This window comes from Eptatretus burgeri, chromosome 8, assembly GCF_056783735.1.
Source record: "Eptatretus burgeri isolate ZD-2024b chromosome 8, Ebu_testis_v1, whole genome shotgun sequence".
Taxonomy (NCBI): Eukaryota; Metazoa; Chordata; class Myxini; order Myxiniformes; family Myxinidae; genus Eptatretus; species Eptatretus burgeri.
The window spans coordinates 4319313-4345812 of NC_140968.1; the positions used below are offsets into that span (position 1 = coordinate 4319313).

At 43.0% G+C, this 26500-nt stretch overlaps 2 protein-coding genes across 9 annotated transcripts in view; one reads left to right on the top strand and one right to left on the bottom strand.

The window, feature by feature from the left end:
- LOC147020961 (histone-lysine N-methyltransferase ASH1L-like) overlaps positions 1-22916 on the bottom strand; it is a 134880-nt gene extending 111964 nt beyond the window's left edge. For 2 of the 7 annotated variants that reach the window (XM_085890691.1, XM_085890688.1), the window contains exons 1-2: positions 22663-22910; positions 4935-5492 (exon numbers count right to left, since the gene is read on the bottom strand). In XM_085890691.1, the coding sequence (XP_085746817.1) occupies positions 4935-5291 (357 nt within the window). In that variant the 5' untranslated portion in view covers positions 5292-5492; positions 22663-22910. Of the gene's footprint in view, positions 1-4934; positions 5493-22662 lie in introns of all 7 variants that reach the window. The other 5 variants (XM_085890689.1, XM_085890690.1, XM_085890694.1 and 2 more) reach the window with 5 other exon arrangements.
- Positions 22917-24094: 1178 nt separating this feature from the next.
- DAP3 (death associated protein 3) overlaps positions 24095-26500 on the top strand; it is a 47317-nt gene continuing 44911 nt past the window's right edge. The window contains exon 1 of one of the 2 annotated variants that reach the window (XM_085890695.1): positions 24095-24221. In XM_085890695.1, the coding sequence (XP_085746821.1) occupies positions 24110-24221 (112 nt within the window). In that variant the 5' untranslated portion in view covers positions 24095-24109. The remainder of the gene's footprint in view (positions 24222-26500) is intronic. The other variant, XM_085890697.1, reaches the window with a different exon arrangement.

Genomic DNA, 26500 nt, shown 5'->3' on the forward strand with positions numbered 1-26500 from the left:
AAAGGTTGAGAAATGCTGGTCTAGACTTTAGAGATCTCGAGTCACTCCACTCTTGTGCGAGTTTCTGTATGTGACGTCAACGCTGCGATTCGCTGAAGTTAACTTTTTTAGGGGCAGGGCATAGCAAGTTGTGAAAAGCACAATAAATGAGTGAAATATTGCTCTAATTATCCAATTTTTGATTTTTTTTTAAAAAGATGGGTGATTTCTTCACTAGGAACGTCAAGTTAATATATAAATCACCAGAAAGTTTTGCATGTCAGGGGACCTTTAAGCAATCTACCAAAATTAAATGGGAAATTTCTAACAATCAGAGTAAACATTCAATTGTCGTTTTTATGACAATCGATTGTTTTTTTGTTTGATTGTTTTTGCATTCCGAAACAAAGAAGCCATTTACCCAAGGCCAAAAAAATTGGATGCAAAGTCGAGGCTCATGGAACAGCAAGAACATAGAATGGATCAGGATGCAACAGAACAAAAGCAACAGTAGAAACATTAGGGGAACACAACAGCAGAGTTGAACTGGAAGGGCACTCTGTAGAGCGTGTACCTCCCCCACGTAAATGCCTGATCCACGAGAACATATCGGGCCCAATACATTTTTGAGATATCACGCTATCCAGTACGATATCGTTTTTGGCCCGATCTCTCAATGGTGAAGAATCACTTTAAAAATTAAATAATCACCGTGTGCAGATCCGGATTCGCATCTTCACCAAAATCGAATGAATTCTTCCTTGTCACACACCCAAGGTGTCCACCAAGTTTCATCCGAATCCGTCCTTAACTTTTTGAGATATGATTCTCTCTATCGTTTTTAGCCCGATCTCTCAATGGTGAAGAATCACTAAAATAATTATAGTGGTCGGATCCGGAGCTTCACCAAAATCTAATCGATTCTTCCTCGTCACACACCGAACCTGTACACCAAGTTTCATCCGAATCAATCCACAACTTTTTGAGATATCGTGATGTATGTATATATATATATATAAATATATATATATATATATATATATATATATATATATATATATATATATATATATATATATATATATATATATATATATAGCTCTGGAAAAAAATAAGAGACCACTCCAAAAAAAATTTAAATCAGCATCTTCACATGTATGGCAGCCATTCCATTCCAGTGTCTGTTGAATTCCAACACAGGCACACCTCATTCTACTTAGTGAGGTACTGATTCGGTGATCACCTGAACCGAATCTTGTTTAACAAGGAAAAGTATAAAAACCACTGCTGTGGTCATCACTATCCTCTTGCAATAGGACCAGCTGGATGGCAAAAACAGTGCTCGTAGTCCCTCAAAAGTAATTGGAATAAAAAAAAAAACTATTGACCATGCCAAAAGAGTTGAAAAGAAAAGTTTTGAGTGAGGAAAAGAAGGGTTCATTTCTGGCTTTACTGGCAGAGGGATACGGTGAGCCTCACGTTGCTTCCATCCTTAAAATTTCAAAGACGGCGGTTCATAAGAACAAGGTCAAGCAGCAGACATTGGGGACAACAAAGCTACAGACTGGAAGAGGGCGAAAACGACTTTCCACTGACCGGGATGACCGCCAACTCATTCGAATGTCACTCAACAACCGTAGGATGACATCAAGTGACCTACAAAAAGAATGGCAAACGGCAGCTGGGGTGAAGTGCACGGCGAGGACGGCCCTTCATCTTCATCAATGAGAAGCAAAGAAGAGCCAGGCTGAGGTTTGCAAAAGACCATAATGATTGGACCGTAGAGGACTGGAGTAAGGTCATCTTCTCTGATGAGTCCAATTTTCAGCTTTGCCCAACACCTGGTCGTCTAATGGTTAGACGGAGACCTGGAGAGGCCTACAAGCCACAGTGTCTCGCACCCACTGTGAAATTTGGTGGAGGATCGGTGATGATCTGGGGGTGCTTCAGCAAGGCTGGAATCGGGCAGATTTGTTTTTGTGAATGACTCCTAAATCAAGCCACATACAATGGTGTCCTGGAAGAACACTTGCTTCCTTCTGCTCTGACAATGTTCCCCAACTCTGAGGATTGGTTTTTCCAGCAGGACAATGCTCCATGCCACACAGCCAGGTCAATCAAGGTGTGGATGGAGGACCATCAGATCAAGACCCTGTCATGGCCAGCCCAATCTCCAGACCTGAACCCCATTGAAAACCTCTGGAATGTGATCAAGAGGAATATGGATGGTCACAAGCCATCAAACAAAGCCGAGCTGTTTGAATTTTTGCGCCAGGAGTGGCATAAAGTCACCCAACAGCAATGTGAAAGACTGGTGGAGAGCATGCCAAGATTCATGAAAGCTGTGATTGAAAATCAGGGTTATTCCACAAAATATTGATTTCTGAACTCTTCCCAAGTTAAAACATTAGTATCGTGTTGTTTAAAAATGAATATGAACTTGTTCTGTTTGTATTATTTGAGGTCTGAAAACACTGAATCTTTGTTGTTATTTTGACCAGTTGTCATTTTCTGCAAATAAATGCTCAAAATGACAATATTTTCATTCGGAATTTGGGAGAAATGTTGTCAGTAGTTTATAGAATAAAACAAAAATGTTCATGTTACTCTAACACATACCTATAAATAGTAAAACCAGAAATATACCATCAGAGATGGGGAATCCCCCACCATTGAAAAATAATTGAAATCAGATAAACGGTTTTCCATTTATTACAAAAAACATTTTTTTCAAGATGGCCGCCACAGTGGGCCATCTTGGATCCGGCCATGCCCAAAATCAATAGGCTTCTTCCTTTTCAGGTGGTACATGTGTAACCCAAATTTCAAATCGATATGGTGAATAGTTTATGAGTTATCGCACTCAGCTATAAATGTTGACACCCAGCCAGCCAGACGGACGGACGGACGGACAGCCGGCCAGACAGACGGACAGCCGGACGGAGGACCCAGGTGACAACAATATCCTCCTTCCGTCATGCGGTGGGGGATAACCAGGTGACAACAATATCCCCCTTCCGCCACGTGGCGGGGGATAAAAACTGATAATTTTGCAGTGGTCTTTTAATTTTTTCCAGAGCTGTATATATACATATACATATACATATATATATATATATATATATATACATATACATACACATATATATACATATACATATACATATAAATATATATATATATATATATATATATATATATATATATATACATATATAAGTTTAGCATTATCTTTCAATGGTGAAGAATCACTTAAAAAATTATCAGATCTGGATCTTCACCAAAATTGAATCAATTCTTCCTCGTCACACACCGAACCTGTCCACAAAATTTCTTCCGGATCCATGCACAACTTTTTAAGATATCCTGTACACAAACAAACAAACAAACAGACAGAAAGGGGTGAAAATTTAACCTCCTTCACCTTCGGTGGCAGAGGTAATGAGAAAAAATAAAGGGTATGGGAAAGACATGAGGGGTATGGATGCAGAAGCAAAGTCTGACAAAAGAAAAACTGCAAACTTCCAAAGAGGTGGGTTAGGGTGGTTAAAGGGAGTTGAAAAGACCATGGTTTTGGATTTGGGACGATCAAAGAAGAAGGTGAACAGCTGTCTTGAACATCTGGAGGGAAGAATGGGATTGAAGAGGATGTGGAAGTTGGTTCCACAGGTGGGGGAAAAAAGAGGAACAATCCTTCTTCAACCAAATAAAATGTGACAACTGTCAGGTGGAGAAGAAACTGTTCCTTTAAGTTTAAATCATAGATCATATATTATGGTTCAGTTGAATGCAGAACAGCTTCACAACAGGTAATGCTCAGCATTTGCAAAACAATTTAATCACAAGTACCACCATCAGTGAGTGCCCCAATACCTGATGTCATGCCATAAGCCCTGACCTCCCTCCCCACCCCCAACTGTTGGCAGTTTGACATGTTGTTGAATAGAAAATAAAAATAAATAAATAAGTGGCTCAGCAGTCACTCTGATCGACAGCATTCCATAATCACCCACCCCCACAAAACACCATAGCGAGATCAGCAAGCTGTCAAATTGGTTCCATCCACAGTAAGAAACAAACAGCAATTGATGTAGACACTTTTAAGAGCCCTTAACATTACAGAGCGATGAGTAAATGTTCCAAAATCCTATTGCACTGAGCAGCAGCAAGGATTGAGCCGACAAAGCACAAATCACACACACACACACACACACACACACACACACACACACACACACACACACACACACACACACACACACACACACACACACACACACACACACACACACAATAAATGCAGTAATACAAACTAAAATGTCAATAAAATAACATTTCAAAACCAAGTACCAGGTAAAAACGTTTAAGTGCAACCCCCCCCCACCCCACAAACAACAAATTAGGACACCTGTAATCTCCGGCAAAACCCCATGGCTCAATCAGAATGCAGCATTGTGAGAAAACATCCCGGTGCCGGTCATCTCACACAGTGAGTGCTATTTCCAGAATAGTAAGTGATATAAAATAACAACAACACACCTTTACAGAAACGTCAATGAAACACCATCACCCTCAAAAGGTCTCGTCACAACAAATTCAGTCATTCCTCGGATAGATTTCAATATGACAACCCATTCAGTCATTCCTCGGAATTATTTAACACAAAAATAACCGGTTGGACAATTTTATTCCTAACGTAATGAAATGCTTTGGGAAACACAGACTGTTCCATGCACGTTTGTTTAAGCTAACAGTTTAAGTTGTTGATGAGCAAGGTATTTCATTTGGTCAGTAACAAACTTGTCCACCTGGTTATTTTTGCTTGTATATGTAATTTCAAAAACAAATACTGAAACAAGTTGCTTGAATGAACGAATATTGAAACACATTGAAAAGCAACCATTTCTTCGTCAGTGTGTAAACACGCGCACACATGCACGCACGCACACATCTACCTTTTTCTTTCTGGAGCTTCCTTCCTTGTAGGCTTCCTTCTCGCTGGTCCTGCCAGCTGGCTTGATGGTAAGCTTAATAGCAGGCCGGCAGATAAAGTTTTCCAAGCTCTTAGGTGGTTTCTTAGTCCGTTTTGCAGCGTGCAACTTAAGCCGCAAAGCTCCCAGGGCATCTGCAGAGTTTCCGCGTGCCACGGTGGGAGGCAAAACATTGGGCGGATCGGTTAACCTGGCTCCCTCGGCGTGTGCTTCAGGCGCACGGCCTACTTCTGCAGCCCTCGGACTCCGAGGACATGACGTTCCGTGTGCAATGCCGAGCTGGGTCGCATCTTCTGGAGGAGAGCGCACCCCTCGCTCCATGATGATGGCCTCGGGGGAGGGGAGGGGGGGGAACACGTTCTTCTGCTCTAACCCAACAGGTTTTGGCCTCCTATGTCTCTTCCTCTACCTGAAAATGTCTTCTCCGGCCACTGTCTTCTCTCTTTCAGCTATTTACTCGGCTTCATCCCCCAGCACTTTAGGTTTGTTTCTGCACAAGTGCAGAGGTTGCTTGGTGTTTGTCTGCAATATACAAAACAATAATGATAATAATGAATCGGGGAGAGCTGGGGAAAGACATTTACTTAAGTAAAGCATGGGTCACATCAATTCTAAATGAACGCATCATTTGGAAAAGGGCTCAGGTTCAACGTTTCAACCAGAGTGGTAGTCATCATACTGTGGCTGAAGTGCCTTGGATCTGAGCCTTTGTCCACGTGACCAATTCATCCAGTTGAATGTTTCCTTTCATTTACTCAATTCGTACAAAGCTATAAACATCGGATATGGCTTCGTGCGATGGCATTCATTCTTCACAATGAGTCCACACAAAGGTGATCCCTACTTTTAAGAGAAAATAAATAAATAAAACATCCACAATTGAAGAACCCCACCCGACTCAAACACCTCTCACCAACAGAGTGCTGTACACCAAATATCTGAACATAAATCGACCCGAACATACACAGTTTGCTTTGCCCCAACATGTTTTAGAATGTATGTATATATATATATATATATATATATATATATATATATATATATATATATATATATATATATATATATATATATATATATGTTAACTGAAAATCGAAATCTTTTAATTTGCACTTTCATCCTTCAAGCTGATGGCAACACAACTAAAGTTGCAGTGGAGTACATCCTCCAGAAAACAGAAGCAGTTATAATTGCTCAAAAGTAAATGAGCTTTGACCACAACGATCGCTTCCGACCACGATCAGGGAAATCCCACCACGGACCAGCATTGCCGGCATTGCATCACTGCGAGGTGAATCGGTCCCTATGGCTTCCTTTTGCTCTGCCTTAAGGGCATCGATGTTGAATTTAATGTTTTCTTCTGATAACGATGAGAGAGCTTGCTAACGGTTGCTCCCACACAAAATTCTTTGCTATTTCCGTAATTCTCAAATTCCTTCCAACTGTAAATGTAAACTACGAATTCAGAAAAAAAACAGCATTGGACAGAGAAAGGAAGGAGTGGGAGTCCCAATGGTGGGTTGTACGAGTATGGAAGCAATAAATGTTATAAACTAGAAAAAAAAAAACTCAAAATGAAACTTTATTCAAAATAAAATAAAATAAAATAAAAATAAAAAAAGCCCAGATTCAAAGAAATTAAATAATTTGAGCTGCCAGACCATGTGTTCGACAATTGGTGTTCTCCATATTCTCATGATGAAGGTTTGTTGAAAACATGATGACAAAAGCTCAAATGGAAAAAACTAGAAAGCATCTCAACATGCAAGATGGACAGAGTAAAGGAACACGGAGCAATGACAAAACACGGCCGTGTGGCGCTACGTGGCGGACGAGCTAATAAAGGACTGTTTGTACTTACTCTGACATTGTTCTTTGACATTTTGACCCAATTATTATGCCACACGTGTGAAGAGAAAAGTGGGGTGAAGCAATTGGTTCACTTTGTCTGTCTCTCTTCAGACGTGAGTCGATGATCAAGCGACAACTTCATTTAAATTCAATGTTACATTTTGAACTAGGACACTCGGTAGAGCGCATACCTCCGCCACGTAATACCTGATCCACGAGAACATATCGGGCCCAATACATTTTTGAAATATCATGCTATACAGTACTATATCGTTTTTGACCCGATCTCTCAATGGTGAAGAATCACTTTCAAAAATTCTGGTCGTTGGATCTGGATCCGGATCTTCACCAAAATCTAATCAGTTTATCCTTGTCACATACCCAACCTGTAAACAAAATTTCATCCGGATCTGTCCAAAACGTTTTGAGATATCCTGCACACAGATAGACAGACAGACAGAAAGGGGTGAAAACATAACCTCGTTCACCTTCGGTGGCGGAGGTAACAATGTGGAACATGAATCGGAACACAAACCTGAAGTTTAGCAGTTAGTACTTTGGCAATGAACGTGGGAAATTATATCGACTCTGATCCTGAGCATGCATGCCCACAGAGGAGTATAATAATTATTTTACTCCGTCTACCTGTCTGGCAGTAAAACAAAATTGAAAATCATTCCAAACAGGAAACGTACTGATTTTAGGGATGTCACGAAGGACACAAACAAGCACTGCAACATGTTGAACTAGAACGGCATTCGGTCGAGCGCATACCTCCTCCAGGCTGAACAGTTTACATTATGAACCTCATCTGGTAGGCTGGATCTGGATCCAGACCTGAACCAAAATCGAATCGGCTTGTTCTTGCTACCGAACCCGAACTCATCCGCCTAGTTTGATCATAACTCGTCCAGACCTTTTTGAGAAATTGTGCTACACTGTTCATCATTTTCGCCCGATCACTCAATGGAGAAGAATCACTTAACTGCACCAACTTATCAACACCATATCAAAATCAGAAAAATGAAAAATGTACTTGTTTTGTTGTTTGTTTGTTTTTGCATCAGCATCGGTAAGAATTTAAAAGACCCTTCCCACGTCACTTTTCTCAAGACTGTGCGAGGTAAGGTGTTCGATGAACACTCGAGTTAATTTGTGTTCTCCATATTATCATCATAAAGATTTGTTGAAAATTTAATGGCAAAATCTGAAACGGTAAAAAAAAAGTTAGGACACAAACAATTTATACATTTAACTTTTGGACAGTCTCGAGACGGACAGACATACAGTCTCCCACTACACGAGCGAATGGGCTGTAGATTCCTCAATGCATTGTGCACAGTGTTTATAACAACCCCAAAAATGGCAACTTTCACCATGGAAGCACGTGAAGCGCAACACTTTTAGAGGCAATTCACCATTTGGAACAAGCTTGGCTCGTACAGCATAGAACTGCTCTCAGGCAACCATGACAATGTGGGAGTAACTATTGACAACGGCAAGAGCAACTTGACTGGAGTGAGAGCAAGTATAATCGGTGGCGGAAGCCGACTGTGCATCCATTATAGGCCCTTGGTTGAAGATGATCGCACTTTTAAAAAAACAAACAAACAAAAAGTTTTTGCTGGCTCTTCGCTTTTGAGCACATCAAACATCACACAAGGCAAGTCAAGTACATATTTGAGAGTGTGTCGACTTGACCTGGAATTTAGTTTATGGAAGAGCTGCAATGTGTGTCGACGAAATTTTTATTTTTTCAGGAAATTTGTTGATAATGTTGGAAACCAAATATCCATAATCACGTTTCCTGCTTTGACACACGACGTGCAGATGTTAAAAATCAAGATGGCAGAAAAAGGGAAAACGAAGAAGGTGGAACGGAGAATGATGGCACGAAGCCTGTTGAAATTTATAGACTTAACGGCATGCAGTACGACGACTGCCTGTTAATGACATTTGTATTTAAAAAAGCACCGGAAAGTAGAGAGGTTTCTAACAAACAACACTTCAGGATTAAGAATGACATCCTGCACTGGCTATGTACACGTCATAATTCGAAGCTGGAAGCAAATGAAAGCTTCCACTCCAATGGAACAATTGTGCGTCAAAAGCTGGAGAACACCTCAAAAAAAATGACGTAACATCTTTATGATCACGTGCATGCAAACTCAGTGACGAGTATAAACAAAAGTGGTTCCAACTTGAACCACTTTTGTCAGATGCATTTTCGAGAGAGGTGAAGGAGCAACCCATCTTGTTTTGTTCGTTATTTTATGGTGCACGAACCACCAAAATTTGGTTACAATGTTTGTGACCTTTGATGAATGAAGAACAAGCTGTCACCGCTGCCCACGATGCCATCGGTGCGAGGTTCCCAGGCAGTTCACAGTCTGGAGTCGATTTCCGAACAAAGTTTTGCTTTCACAAGGCCCGTCATGGAAAAACACGCAACTTCCGAGGATTTGGCAAGCATGAGCGATCGCCTAATTGCCAGTTTATCAACCGGAATCGTTCTTCCACCAGCAAGCCAACATGGCCTCGAGAGTCAAATGGCGAGATGAGAAAGTAAATATATATATATATATATATATATATATATATATATATATATATATATATATATATATATATATATATTGTTGTGGATTTGGAAAGCTATCGCACTCAACATTCACCTCCTTTAGCTCAGTTATATCGGTAAGTACATGTTGCCAGTTAGAGTCCCGACCCTGGTCTAATGGGTAATTAAATGTTCCTGCGCTGTGAAGTTGTTTTAATAGTTAGGTTTTCTTTAACAGCATAGTTAGGTTTTCTTTTATTTTTACACCACCGACTGCACCGCCGACCACACCGTATCACCCTCGCCTCGCTTCCTTCACCTCGCCCTGGCCGACGTAGGGGTGGGCGGAGCCCTGAAGAGACATGTTGCTCAGCTTCCTGTGCCAGGGGCGGGTCCAAGTGATGTCACCATGCCACGGTGGCCAATCGGCGGGGAGCCAGCATCTTCCGCGCTCTGCCTCTGACCCAGCACCGTCGCCATTAACCATGCGGTCTGAGGAGAGGCCGTAGGCAGAGCTACGAATGTCCCCCCCCCCCGACGTTGAAGACTCCGCCCAAGGGAGGGAGTGCCCCGCCCACCGCACGCCTGTCCAATTGGGAGCGGACGAGGAGTCACATGGGGCCTCCGGTCCAATGGGAGGGCGAGTGGGGAGGAGAGAAGCATTCGTTGAGCAGGAGGGGGCCGATACAAGGTTTGTTCTGAGGAGATTTTCGGGGTCGTTTGTTTCCTGCTTGTCTTCTCCCATTTCTTCTCTGCCCAGCTCATGACCTTGGCTTCTGAAACGACCTCGTCCCGGCCCCAGAGCTTCGCGTCGTCGCCTTCCGCCAGGCTGGGATGGCGACACCAGTCTCACGACCAGGGGACGTCCAGCTGCGCGCTCGTGGACAGGTAGCCAGCTACCCTGACCCTCAGCCTGACTGTCCTCCGGGTTGGAGGTCCCATTAAAGACCCAGGGGGTCCATTTCTGTCTGGGTGTGCGTGTGTCTGTTTGTGGTGCCCGTCTTGTAAGTAGTAAAATTGCATAAGTGCCTGTGCTGTATATTATTTGCATTTCTTTTATTCGGTATAAATCTTCCCTTGCGTGCTCCGAACGATTCCCTTTTTATTTGTAATAAAACCCCAATTGTTAAATGTACTCAGCTCGTCGTGTCATTTCCTTCATTGGCTGAGCATGTTGTTTGTGCGTGTGAGGGATTAGTCGACCATTGCAAGGGTCACAAGATAATCGGGCCGGCGGAATTCGGCGATATCACCGCTCGGCTACGCACACGGAACGGGCCGCTTCAGCGGATCGCTTCCGTACAAGTTCCGCCGAGGGTGAAGTACCCCGGTAGCTGGATCACGTGGGTACGAAGGTAGGTTGAAGTTGGCAATTAACCCTACCCCACGTGATCTCCCCATTGGCGTATTTCAGTCCAAAATAACCAGGACCCGTCAACCCTGACTTACCCGGGCCAGCGATCTGTAAATTCCAGGCGATCGAGCCGAGACGGCCCCACTGCTTCATCAAGGGTCGTGCTCATGGCGACGCGCCGGCGGGAAACCTCAAATATATATATATATATATATATATATATATATATATATATATATATATATATATATATATATATATATATATATATATATATATATATATATATATATATATATATACAAATATATTGTTGCGAATTCTGGCCCGTCCAGCGTGCGATCGGCCGCTTGACTCAAATGGCGGCCGCCTCACCCACCGGAACGGACAATTCAGTTGTGACCCTCCTGGGACTACCGCCAGAAACCAATTACGGGTGGGGGTTTAACCCCACCACCACTCAGTCCGCAGTCTACCCGCGCGAAATAGGGTGAATCGCCGAATGTCGATATACCTAAGTACCCGCGCAGGTAATCTGCCGAGGGATGGGACCACGCCACAGGCCGACTCCGAGCACGAACTGCTTAAGCGATTCGTTCCGTATCACAGGGATAACCGAGGGGAGTTATCGTCGGCCTTGACGGTTCCGATTACTCACCGGGTGTTTTAAAACCCACTATTAATCCCTTACGTGATGCAAGATGGAGATTCAATTGAAGGAAAAGACGAAACGAAAAGGGGGAACAATGGGACAAGCAAGCACTTGATTACACACACGCACAGACAAGCACGAATTTACACAGCAACAGTTTTCATACACGTCTACAATCAAAGCACAGAAACAAAAGCAAGGACACAATGCAGAGCTACAACCGAATATAATTATTACAACACTTAAACAGTTCTACTTTTCCAGACTGGCGCCACACACACACACGTTTACACAAAACCCAAAATAAATGGAAGTCTCGACTTCCCTGAGAGCGTCAAGTCCTTGGCGACCGTAACTCCGAGTCCCTCCGGTGTGGTCCGCGAGCTCGTGCCGCGCGCCTGCACGTGTCGTCCGCCCGACAGCTCGGACGAACGAACAGAACCTCCGACCAGGGACGATCACCGCAACTCTCCACAATTCCCCTTCAGGGACAAGGGAACAGGAAAAGGAACGACGTTCTCGTCGACCTTCACGTCCATGCCTTTTGTCAATCGCTTGAATGAACCAAGAGCCTCTTGCTTCCAACCGGGACAAGGGAACAACCAACCAACCACGACGACTCTTCACGCCCACGCCTTTTGTAGGGGCCGGCTCCGCCCCGTTGCCCCGCCTCATTTCTGTCTCCACTTCCCTTTGAGGCGTTTCCAGAAAGCTCTCGAAGGGGGCGTGCCCCCACTCCGACCGCCTCACGCTGTGCATCCACCAATCGGGAGCGAGCTGCCGCACCCCTCCCCTTCACACCAAGCGTGGTGGGGGGGATTCAGGCGGAAGCATCAGGCGGGAAAACCCCACAAGCGTTATTGGTTTTTGTTCTTGCACGCGCCCGCACGGTGCTCGTTGAATGGGGAGTGGCGAAGATGTGGTAGCGTAGTTGTGGAAGGTGGCGTCGTGTAGTGAATGGCGTGATCGTTGAGATGTTGGTTGTGGCGAGGTTCGTTGTTGTTTTTGCACCAAATTAACTACAGCAAAAGAAAAATGGCTAACTGAAGCGTCACAGCCCGAATGGATCACATATATTCACTCTATACAATGGGTTTGGGCTAACTACACATGAACTTACCGATATATCTCACCTGAGGACCCTTTATGGTGTAATGCGAATTTCCACAGCCGTAACAATATATATGTAAGTGTATGTATGTATATATATATATATATATATATATATATATATATATATATATATATATATATATATATATATATATATATATATATATATGACATTTGAGAAGTAGACACATGACTTTCTTGATGGCAATGACACCAAATCACTCCTATTCTGACAAAATTAAAACGGGTTGTCCCAGAAACAGTCAGTTTATGAATTCTGACTCATCCAGGACTCATCTCTGAAGAACAGAGCCATGCGGGAATCGTACAAACTGGCAAGTAGAGATGCAGCACGAGGCACCTCTTGAAATTAAATGACGACCCTTCGACAGCTGAAGCTCTTCATTGGTGTGACGGCAGAAGTCGGACAGAAAGCAGGACACTTTTGTGGAGGAACAGCACTGTGGGATTAACGATGACCCTAACTCTTTGCCATTGATGAACGCTCAGCAACACGCTCAATAATGTCCATTCGATTATGGGTTAATATTCTGCTGACGAAACAATGCAGTTGTGTTTGCAACTCCCTTTAGAGCATGCATAATTACTCTTTCTCCAGTTAACCTACCAACTTAAACATTCATCTCTCACTCACACACTCCAGATATTTAAAAAACAAACAGAGAAAATTGCCAGACACAGCCAAGTGTATCCAGGAAGTATGTGTTTGACAATCTGCATCGATTTCATCATAAACTATCACAAATAGTTGTCTACACTTCTTTCACCTTTCATCTTGAAACTATTGCTCTTACTTACCAGCCAAAGTCCATTACTTATTCAAATGCTATAAAATGTTATGTGACTTTTAAAAAGGAAGATGTCCTTTGCCCAATCATGCCAAAAGAGAAACCATTACTTAACAATGACACTGATTCTACCACATTAACCCTCCCCCAGCCCACCTGTCCTCTTTCCAGCCTAACTTCCTGAAAGTTTGCTTCTGTATCCATCTTGTCCATCCATAATATCCCTTATCTTCAGTCTTTCTCTATTTTGTCCTTGAACCTTCTTTCTCTATGGTCTCGCTTCTTCAGGAGAGCCGTATATATATATATATATATATATATATATATATATATATATATATATATATATATATATATATATATATATATATATATATATATATATATATATATATATATATATATATATATATATATATATATATATATATATATATATATATATATATATATATATATATATATATATATATATATATATATATATATATATATATATATATATATATATATATATATATATATATATATATATATATATATATATATATATATTTCTTGGGGAGCCGATCGAGTCGAAAATTTTTTTTTATTTTTTTTTTTTTTGGAGATATGTTCTACCTTTATTTGTTTATAAACTTTATTTCAGTTAATACAATGATTTCGATGAAACTTGGTTGGTAGGTTCATACCATGACCTAGTTGTGTGAAAATGAGAACCGTTGCTATGGACACCACCGTTGCCTAGCAACAGGACTTTGAAATTTTACAAAAATCATAAAAAAATTATTTTTTCAAAAATCAAAAATCGGGCCATGAGCGACTGTGGGCAGTACATTCAGCCATATTGTCAAAAATTTCCAGCCGGATCCTATGAAAACTGTCGGAGAAGATAGACTTTGAATGAACCGTGGTCGAAAACAATAAAAAAACGAAGTTCGTTATATCTCAGAGACTATGAATCAGATATACATGAAACTGGTATGGTAGGTTCATGGTATGCCCTCGTTATGTGTGAGAAAGAACTGTTGCTATGGACCCCTCCCTTGCCTAGCAACGGCCGAAAAACCTCGACATGTGGGGGTATTTTAACGAAAAAAACAATCTGCAGCATTAACCCTTGAAGCTAGAATCATGAATTTTCTTGTGCTTAATCCTCAGGTCATTCCCCATCGAACAGGCCCATCGCGTCAGGTTCTATTGGGTAGTCGACTACCCATGTCCGCCTACCGGCTTGTGTGTGTATATACATATATATATATATATATATATATATATATATATATATATATATATATATATATATATATATATATATATATATATATATATATATATATATATACACACACATACATACAAGCCGGTCGGTGGCGATGGGTCGCCGAGCATGGAAACTATAAGATATAGAGCAAAATGGATGTCATATAGCGGATAGGGAATCACCTTAAGATTATACATATCAAATCTCATCCAGTTCCATCTACTGATAACTACTCGGTATCCATTTGAATGAAAAGTACCGAAAATGCGGTTTTAAATGGGAAATCCCCAAAGTTCGAGGGGGTGCTGTGGGTGAACAAAGATCGAAATCGAAAATCCGGCTCGATCCTTCGTGCACAATGTATTCCAGATGCTTAGTGTGAATTTTCATGACCATCCGACCATAACCCGAGGAGGAGTAGCATTTGGCGCAAAGGCACCTCCAGCTCTCGCATATTATCGATTTTTGCACTAATTGACATTTGACCCCTGACCTAAGCGAAATTGGTCAATATGTCCTGAGGCAAAGTTGTAGTACTCATTGAGTACCATGAACCTGCAAAGTTTCATAAGTATCGATGCACTCACCTGGTTGCTAGGGGGCCTTCAATTTTCGCCAATTTTCACGCATACCCTAATTGTAGGGCACGCTGCGGGTAAGGTATTCCATATATCACAAAAACCGGAATATATTTGATAGAGCATCACCTGTAGATCATTTGTGACAAATTTCATAACCCTACGTGGGATAATGGCTTTCGGAATTGATTTCGCGTGAACGGTACCGATTTTGACGGTTTTTCGGTTGTTGCTGGGGAACCAAAGCGTCCCCAGCAACCATCACAATTTCCAAAGCACGAGGTCATACCACCTGAGTATGGTCAAAATCCGCCCACGTTTACCACCAATTATGCTCATGACAAACGAACAAACATCCAAACAAACAGACAGAATTACTGACAATAAGGGTCACCTATTTCGACGACCCAATATATATATATATATATATATATATACACATATATATATATATATATATATATATATATATATATATATATACACATATATATATATATATATATATATATATATATATATATATATATATATACACATATATATATATATATATATATATATATATATATATATATATATATATATATATATATATATATATATATACACACATATATATATACACATATATATATATACACATATATATATATACACATATATATATATATATATATATATATATATATATATATACATATATATACATATATATACATACATACATACATATATATACATATATATACATACATATATATACATACATACACACATACACACACACACACACACACACACACACACACACACACACACACACACACACACACACACACACACACACACACACACACACACACACACGACATAGCCAAAAGTATGTGGACACCCCTTCTAATTAGTGGATTTGTCTATTTCAGGAACACGCATTGCTGACAGGTGTATAAAATCAAGCACACAGCCATGCAATCTCCATAGATAAACATTGGCAGTAGAATGGGCCGTACTGAAGAGCTCAGTAACTTTCAACGTGGCACCATCATAGGATGACACCTTTCCAAGTCAGTCCGTCAAATTTCTACCCTGCTCGAGCTGCCCCGGTCAACTGTAAGTGTTGTTATTGTGAAGTGGAAACGTCTCGGAGCAACAACAGCTCAGCTGCAAAGTGGTAGGCCACACAAGCTCACAGAATGAGACCGACGAGTGCTGAAGTGTGTAGCATGGAAAAATCGTCTGTCGTCGGTTGCAACACTCACGACCGAGTTCCAAACTGTCTCTGGAAGCAACTTCAACACAAACACTGTTAGGCCTTAGTTATTTTATAACTTGGTTTACACAGTTCTTCAGCTAAAATGTGGGGTCGGTAGCTCGAAATATAAATATAAATATAATTCAATTTTTAGAAATCATATATTTTTATGATATTTTTTCGGATGTTCCATGGAAAAGACAAGGGTCAGTGGGGGGGGGGGAAATAAATATAAATCCCGGACCAGGAGGATCTAAGAACACATTGAAGATGGAAGACCAATCAAATGCAGGATGCCCAGGTTCACTGTATCATCTGATGTGAAAAACAATAAAGGATAAGTCTGAAGACGACAATGGTTCACGAGCGGTATTTGACGATGTAGATTGTTTCAGAAGTCAAGGACGAGACAATGTGATAATGTTTGACCAAGTTATAAAAATGATCAGCATGATGTGGTACGAGTGACAGGTTATTAGCAGCAAAATGTCGAAAACCCGGTTTCGTTCAACAACTTTCAAAATTTGACCTTTGCATAACCTTTAAAGGTCACAAAACAATGTTGTGGACATTAAAATAAGGAAACAGGATCCGTGCTATAGCTTATTGGAGTTAGTTCGTTGAAGGTCGAAAACCCGGTTTGATTCCCACAACTTTGAAAATTTGACCTTTGTGAACTTTAAAGGTCAAAGGTCAAGGATTATGACCTTTGGTGCAAAACTTCCTCTGGAACATTCCAGGCACAATATAACGTCATATAGGCTATATGGCATTTCGCACTCCTCGGATTATCCATACTTTGATGAAATCAGCGTAAAAACAAACTTGAAGGGGGCGCCACGGGCAAGGTGTTCGAGATAGAGCAAAATGGTTTCAAGACTTTAGGTGGGGAATGACCTCAAGATTATGCATAAAAAATATTGTCATCCTAGCTCTCAAAGTTTGGGCGGTCGTATTATTTTTACGTCAAAATTCACAATTTTCTAAGTTCGTGACCTTGTGACCTTGACCTTGGGACGAAAATGAAAAGTCGAGCTCCGTGGGGTTATGCAGGTGCCATTGGGCTAACCAAATACCGAAACCCCTGCCAGATTCGACAAACCCCCTCGGAGAAGATGGATTTTTATGTCAAAATTCGCAATTCGCAAAAACCCACAAAATTTATAAATATAAAAGGCTAAAAATGTGTTTTATATTTATATTTCATTTCGGCAAATACACCGTCGGCGGATCTGTAAACCAAGTTATAAAACAACTAAGGCCTTAGTTGAGAGCTTCATGAAATGGGTTTCCATGGCCGAGCAGCCGCACACAAGCCCAAGATCACCATGTGCAATGCCAAGTATTGGCTGGAGTGGTGTAAAGCGCACCACCATTGGACTCTGGAGCAGTGGAAACGCGTTCTTTGAAGTGATGAATCATGCTTCACCATCTGGCAGTCCGACGGACGTATCTGAGTTTGGCGGATGCCAGGAGAACGCTACATAGCTGAATGCATCGTGCCAACTGCAAGGTTTGATGGAGGAGGGGCTGTTTTTCATGGTTCGGGCTAGGCCTCTAAGCTCCAGTGAAGGGAAATCTTAGCACTACAGCATACAATGACAATCTCGATGATTCTGTGCTTCCAAATTTGTGGCAACAGTTTGGGGAAGGCCCTTTCCTGTTTCAGCATGACAATGCCCCCGTGCACAAAGTGAGGTCCATACAGAAATGGTTTGTGGAGATCGGTGTGGAAGAACTTGACTGGCCTGCACAGATGCCTGACCAAACCCCCTTAAAACACCTTTCGGATGAATTGAAACGCCGACTGTGAGCCAGACCGAATCGCCAACATCATTGCCCGACCTCATGAATGCTCTTGTGGCTGAATGGAAACAAATCCCCGCAGCAACGTTCCAACTTCTCGTGGAAAGCCTTCCCAGAAGTGTGGAGGCTGTTTTCGCAGCAAAGGGGGGACCGACTCCATATTGATGCCCATGATTTTAGACTGAGATGTTGAACAAGCAGGTATCCAAATACTTTTGGCCATGTCGTGGATATATATGCTATTTTTTTTTTACTTCACTCAAGTACAAATACCCAACAGAGCTTAGATTTTCCATTTTGCCAAGTTTTCTTTCAAAAACACCCCAAAAATTTCCCAACCAGCTCCATAAATATATTTTCCCATAATAGTTATTTCTAGGTTGAATGAACGGATAGATAATTTGCAGCAAGTAGCAGAATGTGATAAATTTGTAAATAATAGTTGGTTGCAGTTGTGGATTCAGGTTGCTATGGATATTGGAAGTGGTGCCGATGCAGCGGGGGCAGGCGGTGGTGACGGTGCAGCGGGTGAGATGCAGGAAGGGAAAAGTTAAACATATTCTGTACCAATGCCAGAAGTTTACAACCTAAGATGGAAGAGCATGAAGCCAAAGTAGATTGTGAGGAGTACGATATAGTTGCAGTGAGTGAGACAGTTTAAGGAGGAGGGTAACTGGAGGACAGGATTATAAGGCTACGAGGTGTATCGGTGTGATAGGAAGGAGAGAATAGAAGGAGGAGGTGCAATCTGGGTAAAGGGCCGCATTGCATCAAGAGAAAGGGGTGACATTAAGGAAGGAATAAATGTTGAGGATTATGTGTGGGTAGAGATTAGAGATTGTAAAAACAGTAAGATACTGGTAGGACGTCTCGTCAAGGGGTGTTGTGTGGTTGATATTGTGTTTTTTAACCAAGCCCATGCCCCCACCCCTGAGGAGAAAGAGAAAGAAAAGTACAAAAACCCACGAAAACACAATTAAAAATAATAATAATAATAATAATAATAATAATAATAATAAATTTTTCATTTTCTTCTTTGGATCTTGTGTTGATAAATTAGTGTGGCGTTGATGTCATGCAGGCATGACGGGCTGAATGGCCTCCACATGTCTGATTTCCTTGCATGTCCCTGTTCCTCCCACTGCAACATCATCGATTGTGCAACTACCCTTCACTTCAAATTCCTTGTTATCCCAATTATTAACTTAAAGCTCAGATACCTTCTTTCACATTTCTCAAACACATTTCCTTTTTTGACTGCCTTGGGGGGGAGAAATAAAAAAAAAAGAGTACACGCCTCTGTAATTCTGATATTTTTGTAAGACAATTTATCATCCTTCAGTCTACAAGTGGGCTGGCAGGATAGCCTCCAGGTACGCACACTTGTCAATGAGCTGTCTAGACTGGGTTTGAATCTCAACCCCGCAATAAACTGTCATCCTGGTATTTTGGAAGCAGAGCGAGAAGGCATCAATGTATGTACCGCCTATCGAGTGGACGATATAAATGGGCGTCCCGTCTGCCGGCATTAGTTGGTGGATGTTAAAGATCACACGGTGTACTTCATGAAGAGTCGGTGAGCTTTCGCTGGCACCATGAACACATTTCATATTCCTGCTCTACTGTGTGTGTGTGTGTGTGTGTGTGTGTGTGTGTGTGTGTGTGTGTGTGTGTGTGTGTGTGTGTGTGTGTGTGTGTGTGTGTGTGTGTGTGTGTGTGTGTGTGTGTGTGTGTGTGTGTGTGTGTGAAGAGTGGGGGGGGGGGAGTGGAGTGGGGGTGCTGTATCAGCTGCATGGCCACTCCACCAGAAAATTATTGCTACCCACTGCTACATGCTGCATATGAAAGAAGTCGACCTATAATATTTCTCCCAAAGGTACATCTACATATAATAATAATTATTATAATAACAATGGTGTTTACAAAATAGCAGAACTTTCAAGTCTGATGAGGCTCATATATTCCTGTTTCTTCTATAACCTACAAACCTCCTTTCTCAATCTCCATTTCTAACTCACCTTCAGCACATCATCACCAACCCCACTCCCAATATCCTTTTTGTTTTTAATTCCCCCACCTACCCCAGAAAAAAATCTGATCCAATACTTCTCCCCTTCAGCCTCTCCATCGCATCAAGAACATTCCATCACTCCTCTCCTTCTCCTCTTCTTACGCTCCCTCCTGTGTCTTCCCATTATCCAGTCACACCTCAAATTCTCCAAATTCACTTCAAAGTCCTCCTCCTCCGCTTCATCTCTCAACTTCATTTCATGATCGCTTGGCCTCAGAAGCTAACCCCACCAAACCTCCCCCTCCTCCAGTTACCCCTTACACTCATCATACAGCCTCTCTCACTCCTCTGACAACTCCTGCCCATCATAGTCCTTAACTTACTTGTTTCCTCTTCACTCCTCCCAATTGCACTCTTCTTCCTCTCCCCTCCCTGCTTCCCCAACTTCTCATTCTTTCTTATCCTCCACATCCTAAAGCTCTCCTGCATCTCCTTCCATAATCCCTCCTGTTCCTCACAGCTGCTCCATCTTCCAACCTTCTAATTATTCTCTGCATCCTCCGACGTCCTCCTCTCCCACCTTCAACTAATGCTCATCAACACATCCTCCGACATTCTCCTCTACCACCTTCAACTAATGCTCATCAACGCATCCTCTCCATACAATACAATACCTCCCCCTTACCTCTTCCCCATTATCATTCCCTCCATCATCCTCCTCTCCCTCAAGCTATACTCCAATCTCGCTCCTTCCCCTCCATATTTTTCTTCTTCTTCTACCGATTCCATCCCCAGTTGCTCTCTCCTTTGTGTCTCTGTCACACACACACACACACACACACACACACACACACACACACACACACACACACACACACACACACACACACACACACACACACACACACACACACACACACACACACACACACACACACACACACACACACACACACACACACACACACACCAACATCATCTGCCAACTCCACCTCCTCCTCTCCTGGTAACTTCTTCCTCTCAATACTCTACATCATGCTGCTATCACTTTCGCATTATTTACTCCATCACCTCAATCCTAATCTCCCCTCCCCGGTTTTCCCACCTCTTCTCCTCTATCCTTCAACAAACTCCCTTCTCTTTTTCCTCTTCCTTCTCATCTCTTTTTTTTTTCCTCCTCCCTTCTCTCCCCCATCTCTCCTACTTTACCCTCCTATTTACGACCCTCCAGCCACCTCAGCCCCTCCAAACCCGAACACGCTATTAACACCTCTCATCCTCCTCCCCCTCCTCCTCCTCCGCCACACCTCACATCCTCCTCCTCATATTCACACCTCTCCTCATATTCATGCCTCCCACCTGAACCACTCCTCATTCACGCCTCCCAACCTCCTCATTCAAGCCTCCCAACATACTCATTCACCCCTCCCAACCTCGTCATTCACCCCTCCCAACCCCGTCATTCACGCCTCCCAACCTCCTCCTCATTCGCGCCTCCCAACCTCCTCCTCATTCGCGCCTCCCAACCTCCTCATTCGCGCCTCCCAACCTCCTCATTGGCGCCTCCCAACCTCCTCATTCGCGCCTCCCAACCTCCTCCTCATTCGCGCCTCCCAACCTCCTCCTCATTCGCGCCTCCCAACCTCCTCCTCATTCGCGCCTCCCAACCTCCTCCTCATTCGCGCCTCCCAACCTCCTCCTCATTCGCGCCTCCCAACCTCCTCCTCATTCGCTCCTCCCAACCTCCTCCTCATTCATGCCTCCCAACCTCGTCATTCACGCCTCGCATCCTCCTCGTCATTCACGCCTCCCAACCTCCTCCTCATTCACGCCTTCCAACCTCCTCATTCGCGCCTCCCTACCTCCTCCTCATTCGCGCCTCCCAACCTCCTCCTCCCCTCCCAACCTCCTCCTCATTCACGCCTCCCAACCTTCCCCTCATTCACGCCTCCCAACCTCCTCATTCGCGCCTCCCAACCTCCTCCTCATTCACGCCTCCCAACCTCCTCATTCGCGCCTCCCAACCTCCTCCTCCCCTCCCAACCTCCTCCGCATTCGCGCCTCCCAACCTCCTCCACATTCGCGCCTCCCAACCTCCTCCACATTCGCGCCTCCCAACCTCCTCCTCCTCCCAACCTCCTCCGCATTCGCGCCTCCCAACCTCCTCCACATTCGCGCCTCCCAACCTCCTCCACATTCGCGCCTACCAACCTCCTCCTCCTCATTCGCGCCGCCCAACCTAGTCCGCATTCGCGCCTCCCAACCTCCTCCGCATTCGCGCCTCCCAACCTTCTCCGCATTCGCGCCTCCCATCCTCCGCATTCACGCCTTCCAAATTCCTTTTTTTTCTCCCACAAAATCATCATCATCCCTCACATTTCCTGAAAACCTGTTTAGTGCACACATGAAGCATCTCTTCACCATTTTTCACCTCCTCACCATTTTCCTCCTCTGCATCTTCCTGCGTACTCCCCTTACCCGCACTGACGAGGCACACGACGAGGAAAGCAGCTTCAATGCACCAACGTCCCACGACGCGCCGTCGTTTCGTTCGACAAACGCCCGACACACTCTGAGGCGACGCGAACCGAAAGAAAGAAGGAATTTCTCCTCAGACGCAGAAACCTACCACAGGCGGGACCATCGCGCGCACAAAATGGCGCCAGCGGCGGCCCGCCTCGCGCCGATTGGGAAAGGTGGGGAAAAAAAAATCCTCAACACGTCTCCTCAAAGGGAAATCATGAGTCGTGGGATATTTGGGTTATTTTGAGCCGCTTGTTGGATTAATCATAAGTTTTAATGCGTCAAAAATAATAAAACAGTCTCTGTCACGTGGTAACCGTGTGCGTGTGCGTGTGCGTGTGCGTGTGCGTGTGCGTGTGCGTGTGCTTATCATATGGCTGTGATGGCCCGTCCCTGTCCTCCTGACTAACTATCAATTACAGTAAATCATATAATTATAAAGATGTTAAAAGTCGTTGGATCAATCGAGTTAATGTGAGAGAACGTCTTTAGATTTTGAAGATAAATTACGAAAAGGGCAAAAAAAAAATGACAACAAACATCATAAAATGAAGACAGAAAATAACTGTTTTTCACGTTCACGGAGCTCAAAGTTCAAAACATCAAAGACGGCGAAAGACTTTGAAATCATTATTATTGACGCTCTGATTTTTTTTTTAAAAACCCCGAAATCAACGCGAAACGTCGTGGAACGTCGAAATCCACAGCAAACGTGGAGAATTTTATACAGAAATCGGATGCCATGGCAACGGCTCGTGCCTGTTTGTGGAGTTTTGCGAGCCGTTCTGCTTGCGTGGGAGGATGCGAATTCGGGCGGTGTATTAACGCGATGTCGGCAGGAGCGCTGTTGTCAATTACATCTTACCTGTGCTTTTTAATGGTCCCCTTTTCCCCCAAATACAAACCGAATTCGACATCAGGGATATGTGGGAAGGAAACCTCTAATTCCCCATTGGCACAAGAATACACATCTTGGTGGATTTTCTTTCACGTCAAGGTTTAAAGAGGGCGTGGTTGGAGTTCATGACGTCATGACGTGATGTGACGTCATCACGCTCACTGAGTGTCGCGTTTGTACGCAAAATTTGTCAACGAGTTACAAGTTGATCTTGAGTTAACTTGCAACCATAATGTCTTTGAACAAATAATAATCGGCCTTTGTGGAAGTTGATGACTAAAGTTAGACAGTATTGTAATCATATCGCCTTTGCGTAAAAACAACACGAAAGAGGAGAAGAAGGAGAAGAAGAATATCAATGAAGTTCTCTCATGAACGAAGTGGTCGTAATGCGATTTTTTTTTTATCAACAGCAGCCTTTTGCAAAGATGAACCTTGTCAATTCTATCTTCGAAATTGGTCTTCATGGGGCCGTGTGGGTCACGGTATTTTACCGTTAGTGAAGAGGAAGAAGAGCAAGCTATAAAGTATCCCACAATTCTTAGCGGTAACAAAATGGCGGCTTCCAAGGGCGCAGGTGATTGTAGTTCGTGAGTTTAAAATGTTTATATTTTTTTAATAAAACAGCAGCTAACCTTTTATTATCGCGGATTGGTAGCGTTATTGATTAATTATGACTAGCGCAAAAAAATTCACAGATGATGACGTGTGACGTTGAAATGATGGTTTTCGCTGCAGATGACCATCATTCATTATGGTTTTTTCCATAGAAGTGAAGTATTCATGTTCGTTTGTGTGATGCTTATATTCACATCGATTAATAATATGGAACTCGCCGAAACCCCGTCACAGACGGATTCCGTTCATTCAACCACCCTCACCAGCTCACCCACACTCGAGGGACGTGGACTGGACTGGACAGGGGGTGCTTTCCCCCTATTACTCATCCCCCGCCCCTGCCCCATTCCGCCCCGCCTTCAATTTGCTTACCCCCGCCCAAAAATTTAATTACCCAGCCCCGCCACCACCTCTTCACTCCCCGTCCCCCGTCTCTTGATTCCCCGCCCCACTTGCCCCTGGGCCTCCGCCCCTGTCCACCCCCTCACACTCAACCCTGCCTAATTCACCCCAGCCCCCGCCCACTCAACCCCCGCGCCATTTCCCCCCCATCTCCCGCTTTCAATTTGCTTACCTTGCCCCCCGCCTCTTCACTCCCTGCCTCCGTCTCTTCATCCCCCACCCCCGCCTCTTCACTCCTCGCCCCCGTCTCAACGAAAAATGTTAATCCTGCCTCAGAGTTGAAAGTTGACTAGTGCCACGATGTGCTGTGCACTCTTGCAGGTCCAAAGTCTCTTTCAATCCAGGTCACAGTACTGAGAAAAACGTGACGCCACCGCGAGGAGGAGCACAAAATTGGTCCTTCAGTATTAATATATAGAAGATACAATGTTTCTTGTTACATTTTTTGTGTGAAATTCACATTCTGAGGTCGTCAGCAAGTGCAGAAGAGGGTTTTACATTGCAGACGCTATTTTCAAGGAGGGGAATTACACGTCTCAGCGGTAACGGTCTGTCGACGACAGACGTAATGACGTCAGCGAATGACCGATGATGTCATGGCGTCCTGACGCCTCTCAGCGGTGACGTCACACGTCGCCATGGAAACGAATGTAAAACGAAAAGTGTTTATTCTGCTTCAGAGTTGAAGTTTGACTATTGCCACGATGTGCGATGCACTCTTACAGGTACCATGTTTCTTTCAGTCCAGGTCATAGTACCGAGAAAAACATGACGTGACCGCGAAGAGGAGCACAAAATTGGTCCTTCAGTATTAATATAAAGATAGGCAAAGCCAAGAAGCGAACGTAGAAGTCTTCTTGCATTCGCTTCTTAAATATATCAAATTAAACCGTCTTTTTGCAATGAAAAAATAAATATTACCTTAACATTACCTTCACAACAACAACTACACCGCCGAAAACAGGATCTTATCTGCAAAAATAAATATTACCTCAACATTACCTTCACAACAACTACACCGCCAAGAACAGGATCCCATCTAAAAAAATAAATATTTCCTCAACATTACCTTCACAACAACTACACCGCCTCGAACAGGATCTCATCTGCAAAAATAAATACTAGAAGTGGACGTAGAATTCTTCTTACATTCGCTTCTGACTTTACCCATAACTTGTTCACAGCTGTATACACAATTTCCGGTTACTTCGGCCTGGATTCGGGATCAGCGATCAAATAACGTAAATCACGATTAAAATTATTTTTTGATGATGAGGGAGATATCTTTATTAAAATCAGTGGAGGAAATATACACCATGTCTGATATTATTTGGGTCTTTCATGTCTCCGACGATGCCTTTATCTCCCGGCATGCATCATTCCCCATGACAGAAAAACCGGAAACAAAAAAAAAAACAAATATAACAAAAACGGAAGCAAAAGGATCATAGCCAACAACACGGATTCACAATTGGCAGGGTATTGTGTTGTTGTTGTTGTTTCCTATTCTCTCATGTGCACACGTTAAGTAATATTCACAACATAGAAATAAAACCCAATCGTGTTTATACACCGCACAGCGTTTAAAAACAACCGGAAGCAAAAGGTCATATCCAACGACAGATTCCAAATAGCCAGGGGTATTGTGTTGTTGTTGTTGTTGTTTCCTATTCTCTCATGTGCACGCGTTCAGTATTAAGCTCACTTCGTTCACCACAAATCACTACCCTAACTACTGCGGGGAAGGTAATGGCGCTATCTCCGGCACCCTGGCTAAATTACAAATCACTACCCTAACTACTGCTGGGAACGCAATAGCAAACTACCCAGCATAAC